The sequence below is a fragment of the Emys orbicularis genome, chromosome 11 (assembly GCF_028017835.1).
Source record: "Emys orbicularis isolate rEmyOrb1 chromosome 11, rEmyOrb1.hap1, whole genome shotgun sequence".
NCBI lineage: Eukaryota > Metazoa > Chordata > Testudines > Emydidae > Emys > Emys orbicularis.
This window is the reverse complement of record NC_088693.1, coordinates 11446756-11467084: the sequence shown is the minus strand read 5'-3', so window position 1 is coordinate 11467084 and position 20329 is coordinate 11446756. Positions and strand designations below refer to the sequence as shown.

Here is a 20329-nt window from a genome sequence, read left to right as displayed (position 1 = left end):
TGTCTCCTTCCCCGGCGAAATGACCACAGCGGCTGCTGCCCCAGTGTAGAAAGGGCGCTCCGTGACCAGTATGAGCCTCCTGCTGCCCGCGCCCGGCCCGGAATACAGTTTGGGGGCAATGCTCCTGCATGCCTCCCCCATCTCTGCCTATGTATAAAAACTCTGGAATTAACAGTGCAGGTATCAATCATACACGTCTCTTAGTCTGTTTTTGACAACTTTAGTTCTCTAGGGCAGGGGCCTTGTCCCTTTGTAGAGCACCTTGCATGCCAACTGTGCTCTGTAAAATATAGTTCTCTAGAATGGGATTTTCAGAAACACTTAAATGATGTAGGAGCATAAAACCTATTGAAAGACAGTGACAGTTGTGTTCCAACTCACTTAAGTGCTTTTGAAAATACCATTCTTAATCCTTTTATTTAGAAGGAGGTTGGGGATTTTGAGGGAATGGTAAAGTGGATAGTGGAGGGATACTACGGGTGGGATTGTTCTGCTTCATTCTTAGCAGAGGTCCCAAACAAATGTGAAGTCCCCTTGAGTTTTGGGAGAATCTACTTCAAGGGCCAGTTAACTTTTTTTTTTTTTTGGTCAACATGAATGGGGAGTGTGTGTGTGTGTGGGGGGGGGGGGGGGGAGTTCCTATTCTTTTTGTTTTGGTTTTGTTTTGTTAAAAATAATCCACAATGCTTGTTTATTCCTTGCCCTGTCTAATCAACAGTCCTCTAATATCAACTCTTAACTATAATATAGCATGAATTTAATGATTCACTTTGTATTGATAATTTGAGATAATTTTCTCCAAGTTATTTCTTGTAAATTCCTGGTACAGTTGGTTGACCAACACATAGGTACTGGTCAATGACCCAGCTTCCCCATTAATCATTATAGGGAGCAAATCTGTCAAGCTTGTTTAAGGATTTTGCATTTGCAGCATACATTTACTTAACAAAAATTTCTAGAAGCTTTTTCCAGCAAATAGTTGTAAAGTTTTGGAATCCTGATTGTCCCTAGCATCATCCCTCTCCCCCTACACCAGTAGTTCTCAAACTTTTTTGTACTAGTGACCCCTTTCACATAGCAAGCCCCTGAGTGCGACACCTCCCCCTTATACATTAAAAACACATTTTTATATATTTAACACCATTATAAATGCGGGTGGCAAAGAGGGGTTTGTGGTGGAGGCTGACAGCTTGTGACCCCCCATATAATAACCTTGTGACCCCCCTGAGGGGTCCCGACCCCCAGTTTGAGAACCCCTGCCACCCCCCCCCACACACACACACACATCCCACTGGTTTCAGAGCATAACCCAATGAATGCCAATCCTGCCTTGCTTCGCAATGCTAGGAAGCTGTCTCATCTGGGGATGAGGGTGGACAAGGAGTAGGAGCTTAATGGATATGTTTGGGTAGTAGGGTGAAAACGACTATGGCTACAGACCCCCCATCTGTATTTGTATTAGAGCCAGGTTTAAATTCTGTTCTTGCTAATGGTAATGGGTGTTAACACATTTTCCCTAAAGAGTGTACACTGGGTTGCAAATAGTCTTGGCAAATTATACTCTAGATTCTTTCTCTTTTCCACCCCCATCTTAAAGCATGCTATCGCAAAACTGTTTATAGTACAGTTAATTCCTGTCTGCACTGGACAGGAAAACCATATTAAGTGGAGACCGGCATCGTCCAAATCTCTCTTCTGTCTGGATGATTTTTACCTATTATCATTGCAAGTAACTCTTAAGGTGGGGTAGCTGAAAGAGTCTAGAGAGAAATATATATTCTTTTTTCCCCCCCAGCTGGCTTAGTTAGTGCATTGAACAGCATTTTGTATAGCGTCCATGTCACCGTCTCCCCTATATAGTTTAGTCAGTTTTCCTTGTATTATGGATCTGTCAGAGAGCATCAGGGGACTGAAAAAGTTAAATAAAAGAGGAAAACGTGATTCTAAAACCACAAAAATTGGCAGGGGTAGACGCAGAACCTGCAATGACACTTTTGTTTTAAATTGACCAGCTTTCATGCTGATGCCCCTGTAACACTTGGCCACTTAGACATGCAACTGAACATGGTGCTTGTGCTGCATCTTCCCATGGGGAGCTTTTGTAGGCTCCCTAATGTGTTGGGAGAGCATGCAACCTGAGAGGGGGGCAGACTGCTCCCCATAACATGTCTGACATGGGAGAAATGGAGCTGTAGCTTTGGCCTTTCCCCACTTCCTCTAGGGTTGTGGGCAATCCCTGGGTTGTTTGTTTTTTTCCATAGCATGGGTCTTTTGAGATGGCATGCCCTCTGCATCTGAACAATGCAGCTCTAAATTTGCACAGTTCCTGCCTATTTAAGTTAAACCTTTACTGCCTAGTTATGTATTTATATCTGTTATAACTGATATCAGCAATGGAGGTAGCATGGGTTAATGGATGGGGCACTGAACTGGGACTTATAAGACCTGAGTTCTATTCATGACTCTGCCACTGATCTGCAGTGTGACCTTAGTCATTTCCCCCCTCTTGTTCTTTGTCCATCTTGTCTATTTATATCATAAGTGTTTTGGGGCAGGGACTATGTTTTCCTGTGGGTGCATACAGTGTTCAACATAATGGGGCCCTGATATTTGTTGGAACATCTAGGTGCTGCTGTAATACATCGGCAGTGTGATGTACATAGACGTTCCACAGTGAGCTGTCTCTGATGGGACAGTTATCCATAATGGGACTTTTAAAAATGCCATTTCAATTGCAATCTAGTGTAGTTACCTCTCTAGCTTTGATCTCCTTGCTTTTCCTCATGCATGTAGAAAGCCTTTACTTTTCCTTTTGGAAATTAGGGGTTTGGAATGTTTGCAAAATAAGTATCCCTTGTGTATCTGCAGTGTGTTTCTTTGGAGGGAGATTTGCAGATATTTCTTAAGATCTTGAAAGCGTGGTATGAAAAATCAGACTTTCAGTATTCACCTCTGTAACTTAAATCCATTGGAAATAGAACTCTCTTTATGTCACATGTATTTGTTTAACATTGGCTCTGCTTTTACAGCCTATTGATTGTCCGTGTATTCTACGCCAGGAAAACCAAAGAGTCATATTGTTAAAAACCACTTTAAGTGCACTATTACAGTTAAAGCACAGCTGAGAAGGGCGTGCTTGTGGTTAAGGTACTGGATTGGGACTTGGGAGATTTGCATGAAGTTCAAGGCTCTCACTGATTTACTGTGTGATCTTAGGCAACTCACTTAAACTCTTAGGGCCTCAGTTCCCCATCTGTAAGATGGGAATAATACTTGCCACTTAAGACTGAAGGCTCTTTGGGGCAGGGATTGTCTCTTACTATGTGTACATATGGCACAACCAAGCCGTGATCTTAGTGGCCCCTAGTTGCTACTGTTGTATAAATTATAGTAACAAGTCAACATTTTACTTCTTGTTTCTCTTTCTCTTTGAAAGCTTTAACCATGGGGGATGTGAAACTGGTGTCATCGACTCGTATTTCCAAAACCTCTGTGACGCTGGAGCACTCATCTCTCAGCCCCTCTGTCCCAACAGAAGCACCAGCATTCATTCTTCCTCCTAGGAATATCCGGGTGCTGCTGGGAGGCACGGCCAGATTTGAGGGGAAGGTAAGAAATACATAGTGGGGCGGTAGAGGGGCTTTTCATTTCACTGCTCTCTCCTGTCATTTCACTGAAGGTTCCTGTTGGGTTGAAAAACATAAGAATCTGGTTAAATATCTTGTTGACCCTCATTCTGACATGAAGTCACCCCTTGCCAAGTGATAGCTGGTATCAGAGACCTTACCATGTCAGTGGAGGATAAAACATTGTTGCTATCTTACTATGTACTAAGTGTAAACTTTGGGCAGTCCCCATTTTCCAGGAGTCTTAGCCCAGCATGGGCTAAGACTCCTGCCTCCATAATTGTCATCTCTGCCTCCATAATTGTCTCTAATTAGAGCCCAAGGCAGAAAACATGCTCTCCCATTGCTGGCACAGTTCCTTCTCTCCCAAAACTGCTTCTGCACAAAACCTTACTTTTAACTCAAAACTAACACAGCAAGTCTTCCCAAGAGTCAAAAGCTGCTCATATTCTCTAAGAAAAAGAACTTGAAAACCTACGTGTAACATTGCCACCTGCCATAACTATGTATTAATCTGAAAGCAAAGCAATATTTTCAAATAAAGCACAATTAATATATAATTTATTTATCCCAAAAGGACAGAGATCTGGAGAGCTAAAAGGGGGGAAAAAAGCCTCCAAGATTTGTACAAAAAAACCATTTTCCTTGGGACTTTCTGTATTGTCTGTACTTGAATCTGTATTATCATTTTACTCCGTCACAAATAATCTCTCTCTCTCTCTCTCCTTTCACTCTCATATCCCAGTTATCTCCTTTTCTTTTCCATCACTCCAAATCTCACTTCTGGAGCTGTCACCCTTTTCAATCCCCTCTTCTACCCTGCCTGGTTTTGTCCTCCTTTGGTTGCGTGCTGACAGCTGTATACTGAAATTAACTAGAATCCTAATAAATTTGTTAGTCTCTAAGGTGCCACAAGTACTCCTGTTATTTTTGCGGATACAGACTAACACGGCTGCTACTCTGAAACTAATCTTTGAAGTGGACGTTAGCGCAAGGAGCAGAGTATAGCGGAGAAGCAGGACAGAAACAACAAAAACAGTAGTTGGAAGGTTTTAGATAATTCATTGCTATTAAAAATTTAACTTTAAGTAGGGGACCAGTAGGGGCTGCCTGATATTTATCTTATTTGTTGTTTAAATGAGAGCTGGTTAGGAAAAGATTTTTTTCCTGAAGAAAACTTTTTGACAAAAACAAATTGTTTTTGGAAAATGTTGACTTTTTGCTGCAAAACTGAAAACCAGAAATTAGTTTTTGGATTTTTGTTTAATCAAAAACTTATTTTCCGTCCAAAAACAGTTTACATGGAAATTTTTCAGTCAGCCCTAGTTTATATCTTAACTCAAAACTAACAAAAACCCGTTTGACCACCCTGGCCTGTGAGGAGCTGACTTATGCAAAGGCTTGTTCTTCTTATTGCTTCCTTTGTACTCCCACCTCTTTTCCTTCCTATTGTTTTGGCATCTTGTTTCAGATGCAAACTCTGTGGAGCCAGGACTGTTTCTTTACTCTGAGTTTGCACAGCACCAAGCATGATGGGGTCCCAATCCTGACTGGGTCTTTTATGCAGGACTGTAATAAAAACTAACAATACACTGACATCAGAGTTGGAGCACAATATTTGGCAAATTGTATTTCCTTTTGTATTTTAAATATTCATTTGGCAATTGGCAATTTGTGTTAATTTCCCCCTGCAAGCCTTGATGGTTACAGATAATTCTGTTTGACTGCTGTGATACATACATTAGAGATCAGTGACTGTTTTTATTTGCAGGCTGCGGTCCTCATTTTTTAAATAAAAAAGCTGGTATATCTGTATTTTAGACCAAAAGGACCACATCACTACCCAGAATGCACCACTGCATTTCAGGATTAATTGCCAACAGGGTCAAATCTAAAGATTCCTTTTCTTATATCTTGAATAAAACATTCCAATCAATAACAATAGGACTCACATCCTTAATGAGGGACAGTGGTGGGCAACCTGTGGCCCGCAGGCCGCATGTGGCCCATCAGGGTAATCTGATGGCGGGCCGCAAGACATTTTGCTGACGTTGACCGTCTGTAGGCATGGCCCCCTGTGGCTCCCAGAGGCCGTTGGTTCGCCGTTCCTGGCCAATGGGAGCTGCAGGAAGCAGTGGGACACCAGAAATTGAGATATGAACTTTTTTTGATCTATATATAATAGTCCGGAGTGGGAAATAATAGAGCACATGTTCTCTTTATTAACTTGTGCAAAGAAGCTGGGCTCCATTTAATTTTTAGTCAATTAAATCATTGCTTTAAGTCAACATGTTCCTGTCTGCCCGATCCATTGTTTATAACCTAATCTGGTCAGTGACCTTTACATTTGATTCAATTTTATTATTGTTTATAAACCAATGGGGTCATATTGGTGTCTTGCTTGTGGTTCAAGTCCAATGCTGTTGGAGCACTGCAGCTGTGTGCAGTGCTGTTAGACTGCTGCTTAATAGCCATAGTCTTTGAGATAGCAATCTGCATACTTCATACCATATGTGTACATCTTTAGTTGGTTAGTGCAATGTTGCTCTTTCTGTTACTCTGACATTCCAGGGGCTCAGAAGGACAGTATTTGCTACTAGACAGTCAAACTGCTGAACATACTTCAGTTTTTCTACCCTAGGAAAAATAGGCTATAGATGTTATGATGAATCATTACTGATACTGTGCTTCATCACACAATATAAATATTAAGCTAGACATGCATTTAAAAAAAAATTTAAAATGGCTAGACAGGAGATTTTCTTTAAAGAGTTCTTCTGCAATGGAATTTATCTTATCAGAAAAGAACAAACATTTTGAGACTCCAAGACAGGATATCAATTTCATATTGTGATTATCTTATATACTCATTAAGAGAATTTATGAGAAATCCCAAAAATCAAACCCATTGTTTTTCTTTTTCACATGTTTTCAGGTGTGACACTATGTAAAGTAAGTTACACAAAATGAAAGTCCAAAAGTTGAAAAAAGAAAGTAGCTCATAAGTCTAGGAAACATGAAGTTAGAAAGGAACAGATGTTGTTGTCCTTAAAAGAAAGCTGGGTTGGTTTGTTTGGGTATTTTCCCTCCGAATTTTTGTGACAACTGTGGAAAATTCACATGTATCTGAATATTCATCTCAGTTTTCCACATGGGAAATGCATGCATTAGGTGGCATATGAATAGTACTTTTTCTATAGAACTTTTCTCCGCTCGCGCGCGCTCTCTCTCTCTCTCACACTCTCACACACACACACACACACACACACACACACACACACACACACACACACACACACACACACACACACACACACACACACAGAGTTTTGGCCTAGTTATTTTTAAACAGGCCTAGGCCAAAATGTTGCAAGGCTCTGATTTTATCTATAAGCATATTTATTCTGTTAATCATTGGAACAGTTTACCAAGGGAAGTAGAAAATCCATTACCACTTCACATTGTTAAATCAAGATCACCATTCTTTCTAAAAGATACGTTGTAGTTCAGTTAAGTGTTATTGGGTTTGATAGTGTTCACTTGCATAGCAGTGCCGAATTATTGTCTTCACTGTAGAAATTACTAGGTGGATTGCTGCGGGCTGTGTTACGCAGGAGATTTGATAAGGTTACCGTAAAAGTCCCTTCTGTTCTTAAAATTGAAATAAGAATCTATAAACTGCCAATCAGTGGTATCTAGGTGTTGCTGATTAAAATCTGGTAAATTCAGGGTCCAAACAGGAACCCATAGCAGTTTCTTTCAGAACATAGCAACCCCTTCCACTACTTGACATGAAGCAAATGACCCTATATTTCACTTTATGCAGCTGTGCAGACTATTTTCATTATAAAACTGAGAGCTAAACATTTTAGTAGGCTAGCAATGTTGACACATCACCCAAAAGTAAATTATCTTTTGTCCTATTCCTAATTGAGAACATTCCTTTATAGTGGGGAAAAAAACCAAACTGAGATATTCCATTGTAATGGTTCAGAACACTGTAGTGTAATATATCCCTAACAGAATTCAACTGTAGAGAAATATTAATGAATTAACTCATGCTACACTCCCAGGAGATCACTAACTGTGTATCACTATTAGAGCTGCTCAGAAAAATTCTGATTAAACATTTTTCTTCAGAATTTGGCAATTTGTCAAAATTGAACCATTTCAGAGAGAACCCGTTGGAACCCAGGCCTGAATTCCTGCCAACTCACCTGACTTCCTCCTTGGCAGCCCACGTGAGGGGCTGCTGGGAAACACAGGACTTTCCTGGGCTCTACAGATTTACCAGGCAGAACGCCCCAGTTTTTTGGTTTTTTTTCCTTAGGAGAATTTTAATTTTTTTTCATTATGAATAATTGGAACAAAACCAATTTTGAAATATCCAAATCCTCTGAGAAATGGAATTGCAGTAATTGGAAGAGTATGTATGTCTTCACCTGAGTTTAATGGTGTTTTCAACCCTGCGTAGCTGGCCTTCTCCTGGGGTATAGGCTAAGTCTCAGGTGCAGCTCTCACTTGGGCTGGTAACCCAACCTCTTTGCAGTGAGGACGTAGGCAAAATCACTCAAGAGCCCATAGTCCACTAATGCCTTCTCACAATTCCCACTGAGAACCTGAAGGACAGACAAGTTCTCCCACAATTCACTGGGAAAGAACCACAGAGCAGCTCAACTTTAGTGCATCACAAAGAACCATGGGATATGGCCTCCAGAAGTCCTAGTAACACAGATGAGGGAGTGCAGCACCAGTGAGGCACAGTAACTTGAGCAGGGCTTTGTTGAGTGGCTGCTCACGCCCCAACTAGGTAAACCCCGGGTCCTGATAACCTTAGTTAACTCAACAGTGAAGACATATTCTAAGGCACAGAGAGGTTAAGTTACTTGACAAAGCTCATACACCAACGTAATGGCAGAGCCAAGAATAGAACCCATGAATCTTGACTAGATTCTAACCAATAAACCACATTCTCTTGATCCTTCCCTCCCTATTTTAAGCGGCAGGGTTTTGGACCATTAGGGTAGAGAACTGCAGGTTTTGTTTGTTTTTTTAAACCAGGGTGTAACCCACAACAGACAAACTCTGTTGATAACTCTATGATTTACAAAGCTTACTGCCCACTCATAATTTTGCTCAATTTGAATAACAGATGAATTTCTGATTAATATTTCTCCTTCTTTACTGAAAGAAATTTCAGTGGGTATCATAATATAAAATGAAGCAATTAATTTCCCAATGAAATTGAAGAACTGTCAGTTTACAACCAAGAAAAAAGAACCCCCCCTGAATTCAGGGTAATATTAAACTTTGCATTTCACTGCTGTGGACAGTTAACTGAGCAATGCTTTGGCTATATCTACATATTTTTTAAAAGTAATATCAACGATCATTAATTTTTATGATCCTCAATAATATTGTACCATAGCTCTGCATGGGAGGTATAGCCAAATGTGCTACAGAGCACGAACTAATTGCATTGGGGGTCAGGAAGGATTTTTTTCCCCTTAGATAAAGCATTGCCCAGATAGGGTTTGGTGGTTTATTTTAATCCAGGCCAGTTGCCAGATTAATGTTAAATCCAACCTATATTGGTAATATGTTTTTTAGGACCTCTCTCTATCCAACCTCTGCTGCAGTCCCTAGGGCGGGATTTAGAGGCAGGTGACCCAGGCAACCACCTGGGTTGCCGGGCTTGTGGGACAATGGGCTTGGGATGCTGTCTTTGTTGTTGGTGACAAAAGGGAAAAGAGAATGTTTGAAGTAAAATGTTTCAGGTATTCTGTATGTGGATTCATTTTTCACTAACCTTCTAGAATGTTCTGGACCTTTGTGGAACCTTCCAGACTTTCTGAGAACTAAGTTTTCCTTTAACCTCCTAGAATTTTGTTGTCAGCCATGCCCTCAGAGGTATATAAGGGGTGGAGCGTTGCCAGTCTGTCAGTGAGATATAAGAATAATGTGAAGTGAAATGAGAGCCCAGGCTGCAATATTGTGAACCTTGTTTTATTGTGTAATTGTGAAAGTGTACTGTGTTTTAAGACTTGAAGAGTGTAAGTAGCGACTAATAAAAGACGACATATTTAATGAGATGCCAGAGATATCTATCAAACCCCTATCTATGCAACAATACACAGGTGCTGACTTTCTAATGTGCTGGGGTGTGCTCAACCCCTGACTCTGTCCCAGGTCCTGCCCCTACTCCACCCCTTCCCCCAAGGCCCCATCCCTGCCCCACCTCTTCCTGGCCCAACCCACCCCTTCTCCCAAGCCCCTGCCCCCACCCCGCTTCATCCTGCCCCCTTCTGCCCCCTCCCCCCAGCGTGCCGCGCCCTTGCTCCTCTCCCCTTCTGCCCGCAGCCTTCTGCACGCCTCGAAACAGCTGATTGCGGTGGGCAGGAGCCGTGGGGAGGGAGGGGGAAGCGCTGATTGGCGGTGACTGCCAGCGGATGGGAGACGCTGGTGAGTGGAAGAGGGGAGCTGATGGGGTTGCTGGTGGGTGCTCAGCACACAGCTGCAGTGCTCCGACAGCGTTGGACTAGAACCACAAGCAAGACACCAATATGACCCCATTGCTTGCTATTTTGTCACTTGGAAATGCTATTGGCCAGTGTTTGAATCTCTCTGACACTGTGCTTCGGTTTGTAAGGGCAAAGGCGAGAAAAGCGACCTTTTGAACTAAAGAAATAGGGTTAACATTCTAAGGGCTGTCACTTACTGTAAGACTATTGAATACTAGAACACCCAGTGTTGGTGCACAGTTCCATTTCTTGATGTTAGTACATTTTGGTTATTAAAATTAAAAAGTTTCTATAAGCTTAGAGGAAACAATTTTTATTTGCTTATATATGGCATGAATAAATACAGATTTACAGCTCGTAGGGTGAAAATTTATCATGTTAAATGGCAGGGGTAAATCATGCATCAAAGTTGTGAAATGGGCTGCAAATGCAATAAAAATAAGATATTCAGAAGTTTAACAAAGGGAGGGAGGAGGGGCGCCAAAGATGCTCCTTGCCTGGGGTGCCATTTGGGCTAGGGCCGGCCCTGGCAGTCCCAACTGTGCCTTTGTGCTGAATCAGCATTTCTGGAAGCAGCAGCACTGGTTCCAGAGTGATTGAGCAGAGGCTGCCATGTGAGCAAGGCAAGCAAGAGCCTCTCCTAACTTCTTCTCTCCTACCCTTGTCTCCCTCCCCGCCCCTCCTTCCCTTCATTGTCCCCTCTCCCTTCACTTTTCTTTCCATTTAGATGATCCCCTCCTAATTAAACCCACGAACAACAAAACCCAACATGGAACTAACATGACATTTGCTACCATCAAATTGTTCACTCTGCTTGTGTGTTCTACCCCTTCCACCACCTTGCGTCTGTCTTAGCTATTTAGGTTGTAAACTCTTCAGGGCATGGACTGTCTGCTACTCTGTTTGTACAGTGCTCAGCACAACAGGCCCCATTCTTGGTTGGTCCTTAGGCAATACCCTAATAAATATAATTATTAGTAGTAAGACTGAGTTCAGGACCTTGTTAGTGCCTTTTTGACAATGTAAATAAGGAGTTAGAGAGTCTCCTTCTGCTTTGAGCCACCCTTGATGTGCAACATCCATCCAAACCAATATTGTCTTAGGACAAGCCAAAATGGCTGCATTTGCCAGGTCTTGAACTCCTATTTTTTAATGTGCTTCCAGTTATTTCAGATGCTGCTGTTTCCATCTCAACAATTTAAAATCATGTGGAAAACTAGACAATAAAAATTCAAGGAGACTTAATCAGCATTAACTACTCCTAGTTCACAAAATCATTTCTGATCCTGGAAAGCTGGTTAAATTATCCTTTTTGTACTTTCTGTTGCTGTTGACTGACTTATCACTGTAAATCATGACTCCTCATTTCTGCAGCCCTTGCCTGGAAGTTAAACAGCAATTTATTGAATTACAGTTTATTTTTGTCATGTTTTCCTTTTTGGACCATTCATACATCTTGTTGTGTGAAGGGAGCTAGTGTGAGGTTGCTAGTTATGATACTGGGCTCTTGATGCTCCAATATTTGGTTCTATTTCAAGCTCCTGCTGGATTTTGACTGTTATCCTTTTTTCATATAAGCCTACACTTGTCCCAATTAGTGGGGAAAATGGAATGAACATGAATCTATTGTGCAATATTTCACTCTTTACAACGGTAGCAAAATGGGGTCAACATATAACATTAGTAGCGAAAAGTCAAGAATGTGGAAAATAAATACAAAAACTGAAAAGAAATTAAATTCCGAACAAGCTTTAATAAGCTTTAAAAATTATGTGTTTTAATAAACAAAGGAGAAATAATCAGTGTGCTAGATATATGAACAAAAGGAATAATGAAGAAGTGCAAAAATTGGTAGATATAGAAGTCATGACACCAGTGCTCAGTTAATGATTGTTTTACTTGTCCCAAAATGGCTGATCACAAATCTCTAAAATACTGACCAGGTCTTATTAAAGTCTTCAATCCTGTATTTAATTTGAAAAATATCATCCTTTCCAGCACGGCCTCCCTCCAAGCTCTGTTCTAGTGTGTATGTCTTTGTTGTGATGGATTCCATGAGAAAAACTCACCATGTAGCTTTGGGCTTGCCCCTTAGCAGGGGTGGAGAGTTGTATGGGCCCGTGGTGCCTGGGCTCCAGCAATATTCAGGGCCTGGGGGCTCGGCTCCACCAATGTTTGGGGCCAGGTCTCTTTCCCGGCCCCGCCTGCCATCCCTGAGCCCCAGAGTGTCCCTGCCTCTCCCCTGAAGCTCCGCTGCCTCTGCTCTGCTGGCTCCCAGCATCAACTGACACTGCAGGTTCCTAGTGCCCCCCATCCACTAGTGGCAGGGCAGGCTGCCTTGACCCTGCCCTTCCACCTCAGACCCTTCCCTTTTCCAGCGGGACCCTCCACCAGCGCTGGGCCCACAGCACCCGCAGTCACCACTCCTGCTCCATGCTAGGTAAGGGGCAGCCCCATTCCCCACCCCCAGTGAGGCTACAGTGAGGGGCAGCAGCAGGGGAGGGAGGTGCACACACCACAGGGCTTCCTGGACCTGAGAGGGGCCCTAGGAGCAGGTGCAGTGACAGTGATGTGTGGTGTGTGTTGGGGGGGTAAGAGGGGCCCCTCCCCTGGAGCTCGCTGTTGCCGGCGGGGGGAGTCCTCTCTGGCCCCAGCCCCGGGGCAGCCTGCCTGCCCCCAAACCCCTCATCCCCAGCCCTGCCCCACCCCAGAGCCCTCACCGCTCGCACTCCAACCCTCTGCCCTAACCCTGAGCCCCTCCCACACCCCACACCCCTCATCCCCAGCCAGAGCCCTCATCCCTCCCCCACACCCTAACTCTCTGCCCCAGCCCTGAGCCCCCTCCTGCATCATGAACCCCTCATCCCTGGCCCCACCCCACAGCCTCACCCCTGCACCCCAACCCTTTGCCTGAGCCCCTCCCACACCCCAAACACCTCATCACCAGCCCCACCCCAGAGCCCTCACATTTTTACATTATTTTAAAAAATATATATTGGTTTACAAGGCAGGTGTTGGGGGGCAGGACTTGGACCTGTTCTGAGCACCACCAAAAATGATACAAACCTGCCGCCCCTGCCCTTAGAACAAATGTTCTTAACAGCACCTGAAATATGACTGCAACTTATGGATTCCAGAAATTGTTTATTTTGGGGAGATGCGCAATTGGCTGTTTGTTCACAGTTGAAATAAGAATAAAGCTTAAAGAAGAAAAAACAAAAATCAGAACAATGTAAGCAGTTAACTTAATTAATGCTAGCACTGCTACAGAACATAGTGGCTAGAGCTGGATGAAAAACGGGAACATTTTTCACAAAAAACCTGTCTCTTGTGTTGAATCATTTCAGTTTCCACTCTCTAGCTTGTTGAAAAAAGGGATGAATATTTTGCAACAGAACTTGCCTTGTCTTTGTTACTAATCTGACTTCATTATAGAGTAATTTGCCCACAGCTTTTAGTGATTCCTTATATTTGCTTTCCTCTACCATTACCAAAACATAAATATTGTGATGCTCAAATGCCCTACTTCTGTTTCAGTCTGGTCTACATGACCAGTATTCATCATGGATTTTCAGTCCTGTACAAGATAGCATATCCAGTAGAAGGATATGCATCTGTCTTTCAGTAAGCTTGGCTTGCTGTAAAGTAGAGCTATAAGAGATTTTGCCTTTCTTAAATTAGACCAAATTATCGCACTTCTTGATAATACCATTCTGCTTTTCCCAGCTAGGAAAATAAAGTAGCCATTACAAAGGCAGTAATGTGCAGCATTGTGAATCTCTGCAGAATGCCATATATGGAGAATGTTTATGATCACAAGACATCATTACTCATTATCATTTTGTTCAGTCCCTGCTCACTTTGGCACCAGAGACCCTCCAAAACTGACCGTTTCTGCTCTTGACATGTTATTTGGCTTTGTTTGAGCATGGATGTAGCATGAATTTTGAAAACCTGCGGTGAGAAACCAAGCATCTTACTTTTTGACTTGGGACATCTGGACACCTTAGTATGTAATATGCATACATTAAATATGTGAATAATACAGAACTCAGCCCTTCAACAAAGGAAGCCAGGTTGCCTTTCCACCCTTATGTTCGTTCTGTGAGAGGCAACAGCTTTCTAGATAATTGGGGTGGATGGTTCTGCTGCTGCGGCTGTGTGTGTTCTGAGTGAGGCTGCTAGACCCACTGGCTAAAGTTCACTAACTCAGCTTCAGTACTTCCTGTTTCCCCTCTATGAACAGATTCCTGTGTTAAAGTGTTGAAGCCATAAAGTAAAAACACTGATGTAACATGTGTTGCAGAAATCCTCTGTGACTCAATATAATTGTTGGCTTTGCTGGATGTGTTGCAGAAATCCTCTGTGACTCAATATAATTGTTGGCTTTGCTGGATGAGTTACAATCTGCTATACGTAATCTACCTTCCTCCTTATTATTTGGGAGTGTCATGCAATGTAAGATGCAGACCATTGTTGCTGAAGGAGAGGAGGGGATGGCGGAGGAGATGGGGGGGGGAACCCCTTTTCTTTGCCTCCCTTTATAACTAGTTTAAAGCTCTTCTCTCAGTAGTATATGTGAGAGGCTGTATGTGATGAAACAAAGACAAACCAAACTGGGCCCATAGCTGGAGGGACCAGCATCAAAGCAGTTGGGCAATCAGCAGCAGTACAAGGGGACAAGCTAGTGGGAAAGAAGGCAAGAATAGGTAAAGGTGAATGGACCTGACTAGAAAGGACCTTACTCTGAGCCAGAGAGAAACTGTCATAGACACCCTCCTCAAGGTGTGTGTTTCATAAATGGGGCACCTGAATGGAGAAGGCCCTGCTCCCCACATAGACTAGGAGGAACCTTGGGATGGAAAACAGTGAAAGCTCAGCTGCCCTCTATTTCCATGGAGAGGCTTGTGGAGAAGAGCTATGCTGGTTGGAATTTGCATTGTGAAAGCAGTGTTTATAGTGTTGCAAAAAACGAAGCATGGGACCATTTCATTTCTCTTCCCTCTCTGAAAACCTGTTGTTTATTTAAGAGAAGAAAAATACTATAGATGTGCCAGACACCTGAAACTCAACCATTTTGAGTTACGTAATCTATGGTGAGACAAATGAGTCTACAGCTGTATTTCACTGGAGCAGCTATTGCATATGGAGGCCCGCTATGCTGTATACCTAGGTTTCCTGTACCCCAATGGATACTACAGGAGATGCCTGCTTCTATTTACTTTATGACAGTTTGATTTAAAGGTGCAATTTGATTAAAACCTGAAAATTAGTAAGACCTTATATACTGCTTGGCTTGTGAAGGTTATCAAATGGATAATTTAGGAGCTCCGAATAATGTGAACCTATCAGATCTATTTCCAGCAGATGCAAAGGATCACTTATTCTGGTACTTTGACCCTAGACTGGGTATGAATGTACTGCCATGAAAAGAGACATGAAGCCAGTGGAGAGTCTTGATGGAGGAGTGTCTGACTGTAGTACTTATGTCCCTCCTTACTGTAATATCTGAGCACCTCATTGTCTTTATCCTCACAACACTTGCAGGGAAATATTATACCCATTTTACAGATAGGGGAACTGAGGCCCTGGGGATGCTAAGTGACTTACCCAAGTTCAGAGAGGAAGTCTGTTGCAGAACAAGAAATTGAACCTATGGCTCCCAAGTCTCAGGCTAGAACGCTAACTACTGGGCCATTCTTCCTAGATCTGGAGATGTACTGTGGTGAGGACACTGAGGAGGTGATATGGACTTGTGCTGAGGGGAATTATTAAGATCTAGGTTTTTATGTTTTTCTTTTTTTAAAGTGAAAATAGGAAAATTCACCATCTGCGTGAGAGACAGCGTGCCTAGAAATGGTTCATCAAATCCATCGGTTTCTAGTCTTTGCAGTGTGGAAGACGGTCTTCATTCTCTTTAAGTCAGTGCACTGCTGCGAACCTGCAGCCAGACCGGACAAAACAATCCTTTGTCTTTTGGAAATACTTTGATGTCCAAGAGGAATGAGGAAACCTTAATCTAGTGCGAATTCCAACTAATGCCAGCTTTGCGTGTCTCCATCACCTGTCTCTATCACCTGTGCAGACTTCTGTGAGACCTAGACCGAAGGAGGTGAGGTGAAGATGGACTAGTATGCTTCTACCAGTATTTCCTTTGGCTTCCTTGCTTTTGTTTGAGGGTTTTTAAAATTCTGTGTGCCTTTTTATAACACTTTCCATTTCATGGCAATTCAGATTGAGGAATAATTGGAGCTGAACTATTAGAATACTAGTTAAAGGTCACGTCATATGCTAAAACTTAATATACATATAATACCTTTTATCTGAACATCAGAGTAGTTTACAAACATTAAGCCTAATTAAAACAGGTCGCGTAGCTACTCCATGATAAAGAGGGGGACAGACGCAGGACTCCTTTCACCAAGTCCTGTGCTGTTACGGTTGGACCAAGCTAATCCCTGCCACTAAAAAGGAAATTTCCCCCTAGGTTTGCAGCAGGGTCTTAAATTTGACCAAAAACCTCAGTCATAAGACATCAGCAATCTTTCTGGGTTGGTAACACACAGGCAAACATATAATTTGGTGCACTTATTTATTATTTGTATTAATTCACATCTAGGGGCCTTATCTGAGCTAAGGGCCCCATTGTGCTATGCACTGTTATAAACACATAATTAGAGAGTCCCTCCCTGTTTTACAATCTAAATAGACAAGACAGACAAAGAGTGGAAGGGGAAATAAGCACAGGGAGGAATAGTGACTCGCTCAAGATCACACAACAGGTCAGTGGACGAATTCAGATCTGGGTTTTATTCCTGGTTCAGCCAATGTCCTATCTGCGAGCTCATGCTGTCCTCCGTTTGCTAGAGTTTTATTAACTTTCAAAGTAAACTCTATTCATTCTCTCTCTCTCTCTCTCTTTTGTATTGCCCCAGCACCTAGGAGTCCTAGTCCTAGTCCAGGACCAGGACTGTATTGTGCTATACAAACAAAGAATAAAAAGATGGTTCCTGCCCCAGAGAACTTACAATCTACATATAAGATAAGAGATAACGGGGGTTACAGACAGATGGGGAAGTATAAAGAAACAGTGACACAATATTGGTCAGCCTGATGGACAGTGGTCTTTGTATGCTAACAGCCTAACTGTTATCAAGTTTTTGTAGGCATGACATCAACGGAATAATCTGTCAGTCTAAGCTTCTATACCTTCCCATCATCATAGCATTTGAATACTTCATTCATTTCTGACTCATTTACATAGTATTTCCCTGTTCCTCAGACAAGAAGCTCCGCTAATTAAATTATATTTCTAGAATGTATCCAGAGATCAAACTTTCTTTAGATCAGGGAAAACTGAACGTTTGTTGAGACTTACTATATAAGGGTTCAATTTAGTGAAACCAGGTTCTTGTCTTTGTAGAATTCTGTTGTTTAATCACAAAATAATATCTTAGCAGTTTATACAAGAAGGCAAATATAAATTGCTCAAGAAGTGTGTGTACATTCAAACAGAACAAACTAGAAGAAGAAAGATCTTAAAAGTAGAGATCAAAGAACTGTGATGAATGTCTTTGATTTTTATTTATTTTATGGTAGATTTAAAGTGCCCAGTAGTGTTTGGGTCCCATTTTGCAAGGAACTGTATCCACACATAGTAAGAGGCAGTCCCTGCTCCAGTGATCTTGCAGCCTAAATAGATAGGACAGACGAAGGGAGGGAGAAGGGTATTCTCATTACCCCCGTTTGACAGATGAGGAACTGAGGTACAGAAAGATTAAATGTATTGCCAAAGGTCGCATAGGAAGTGTGTGGCTGAGCTGGGAACCGATCTATCTTCTATCAGAGGGGTATCCATGTTAGTCTGGATCTGTAAAAAGCGACAGAGTCCTGTGGCACCTTATAGACTAACAGACGTATTGGAGCATAAGTTTTCGTGGGTGAATACCCACTTTGTCAGACACATGTAGTGGAAATTTCCAGAGGCAGGTATAAATATGCAGGCAAGAATCAGTCTAGAGATAACGAGGTTAGTTCAATCAGGGAGGATGAGGCCCTCCTTTCACAGTTGAGGTGTGAACACCAAGGGTGGAGAAACTGCTTTTGCAGTTGGCTAGCTATTCACAGTCTTTGTTTAATCCTGAGCTGATGGTGTCAAATTTGCAAATGAACTGAAGTTCAGCAGTTTCTCTTTGAAGTCTGGTCCTGAAGTTTTTTTGCTGCAGGATTGCTACCTTTAAATCTGCTATTGTGTGTCCAGGGAGGTTGAAGTGTTCTCCTACAGGTTTTTGTATATTGCCATTCCTGATATCTGACTTGTGTCCATTTATCCTTTTACGTAGGGATTGTCCAGTTTAGCCGATGTACATAGCAGAGGGGCATTGCTGGCACATGATGGCCTATATTACATTGGTGAACGTGCAGGTGAATGAACCGGTGGTGATGTGGCTGATCTGGTTAGGTCCTGTGATGGCGTCGCTGGTGTAAATATGTGGGCAGAGTTGGCATCGAGGTTTGTTGCATGGATTGGTTCCTGAGTTAGTTACTATGGTGCGGTGTGTGGTTGCTGGTGAGAATATACTTAAGGTTGGCGGTTTGTCTGTGGGCGAGGACTGGCCTGCCTCCCAAGGCCTGTGAAAGTGAGGGATCGTTGTTCAGGATGGGTTGTAGATCACTGATGATGTGTTGGAGAGGTTTTAGCTGAGGACTGTAGGTGATGGCCAGTGGAGTTCTGTTGGTTTCTTTCTTGTGCTTGTCTTGCAGCAGGAGGCTTCTGGGTACACGTCTGGCTCTATCTTCTGACTCCCAATCCACTATCTTAACCATAAACCCATCATTCCACTCAATTAGATTGCTGCTACTCTGTTGTTTGAAAGGAGTGACCCTTCCAAGCAGAGGTGAATATCCCTGAAATCAACTCTCCAATGTGAATGAGGCCCTTAATATCTTATTATAAAAAGTTCCCCTTGCCTGCTGGACCTGGTAATGGACAAAAGAACACAAAGATACGTCCATGACACAAGTTGGGAGATTATTACATAATTATAGGTTTGTTGGAAAACATTTTGTTGGGTTTGCTCGAATCTCTCAATTGGTATGCTAGTGACCTCAGTGTAAGTGGGGCTTTATTGAAAACACATGCTGAGCGAGCACTTTTCTCCACAACTCAAACCAACATAGTTATTTCTGAGCTAACATACGAGTGTGTGTGTTGCTCTTACCAAGATCACAGAAATCTTGATTTTGAAAGCAAGCATTAAAGAGGGGTTGCAAGCCCATAAAATTTGTCTTGAACTCTATATGCCTATAAATATTTATTCTGAACTATTTAACTAGAAAATCAAGCCGCATCAGTTTATATTTTAGTATTTCAATTAATTCTTTGACTTTTTTTCTTTTAAACAGTTGTTGTCTGGCACTGTTGTATTGCTTTGAACTTGTACTGCACACAGTCCCGGCTGCTATGAGTCTTAAATCTATATTAATGCACTAGTCAGATTGAGAATTGTATGAATAAAAGATAGGAAACTCAGCTGTTAAGGCTCTCTCAGAACCATTTACTCTCTTGTAAATGTACATAATGTATACAGTGAATGCAATATGTCAGAGTAAACGTTGTGGGGCCCTTAACATTTGGGATTCCTTAAGTCTAGTTCATTCAAATCCTCACATTCTAATGATTAATTTCCTTTTTTTTTTTTTTAAATCAACAAACTTACAAAATACATATTCCATATTATGTATAAAATGCAATTTGCCAGCACTGGCAAGTGGCATTAGCAGTGGAACTGTACAGATAATGAGAAACAGCACTTTTATTACTGACTTAGCACACTTCCTCTGCTAGCACCATTTGCATCAGACAGTCTTAAGTGAAGATAGAACTGTGCAATTAAATCATCGAGGAAAAACATTTAGCATTTCCCATGGCCACTGACAGCTTGCTAAATTATAGTAAAAAAAACATTTTGTTTGGCTGAAAACTTGGTAAGACCGTACCGTGTTCATTCAGAATGAAGGCTGTTTGTTACCATCTCACAGTGCAGACTGGATTGCTGCCCTTAGTTATGGGTTTAGTATCTACAAATCTCTTTTCAGGTAGAAGTGAGTATCTGGTACCCAAAGAAAGCAGAGAACTCTATTTTCCACTTATTCATAGAGAGATCTTGCATTATGTGTATG

General features: G+C 42.1%; 1 protein-coding gene across 3 annotated transcripts in view; it reads left to right on the top strand.

Moving 5' to 3' along the window:
• Positions 1 to 3444: 3444 nt before the first annotated feature.
• MYLK (myosin light chain kinase) overlaps positions 3445 to 20329 on the top strand; it is a 217402-nt gene continuing 200517 nt past the window's right edge. For all 3 annotated transcript variants that reach the window (XM_065413162.1, XM_065413161.1, XM_065413160.1), the window contains exon 1: positions 3445 to 3609. In XM_065413162.1, coding sequence (XP_065269234.1) covers positions 3445 to 3609 — 165 coding nt within the window. The remainder of the gene's footprint in view (positions 3610 to 20329) is intronic.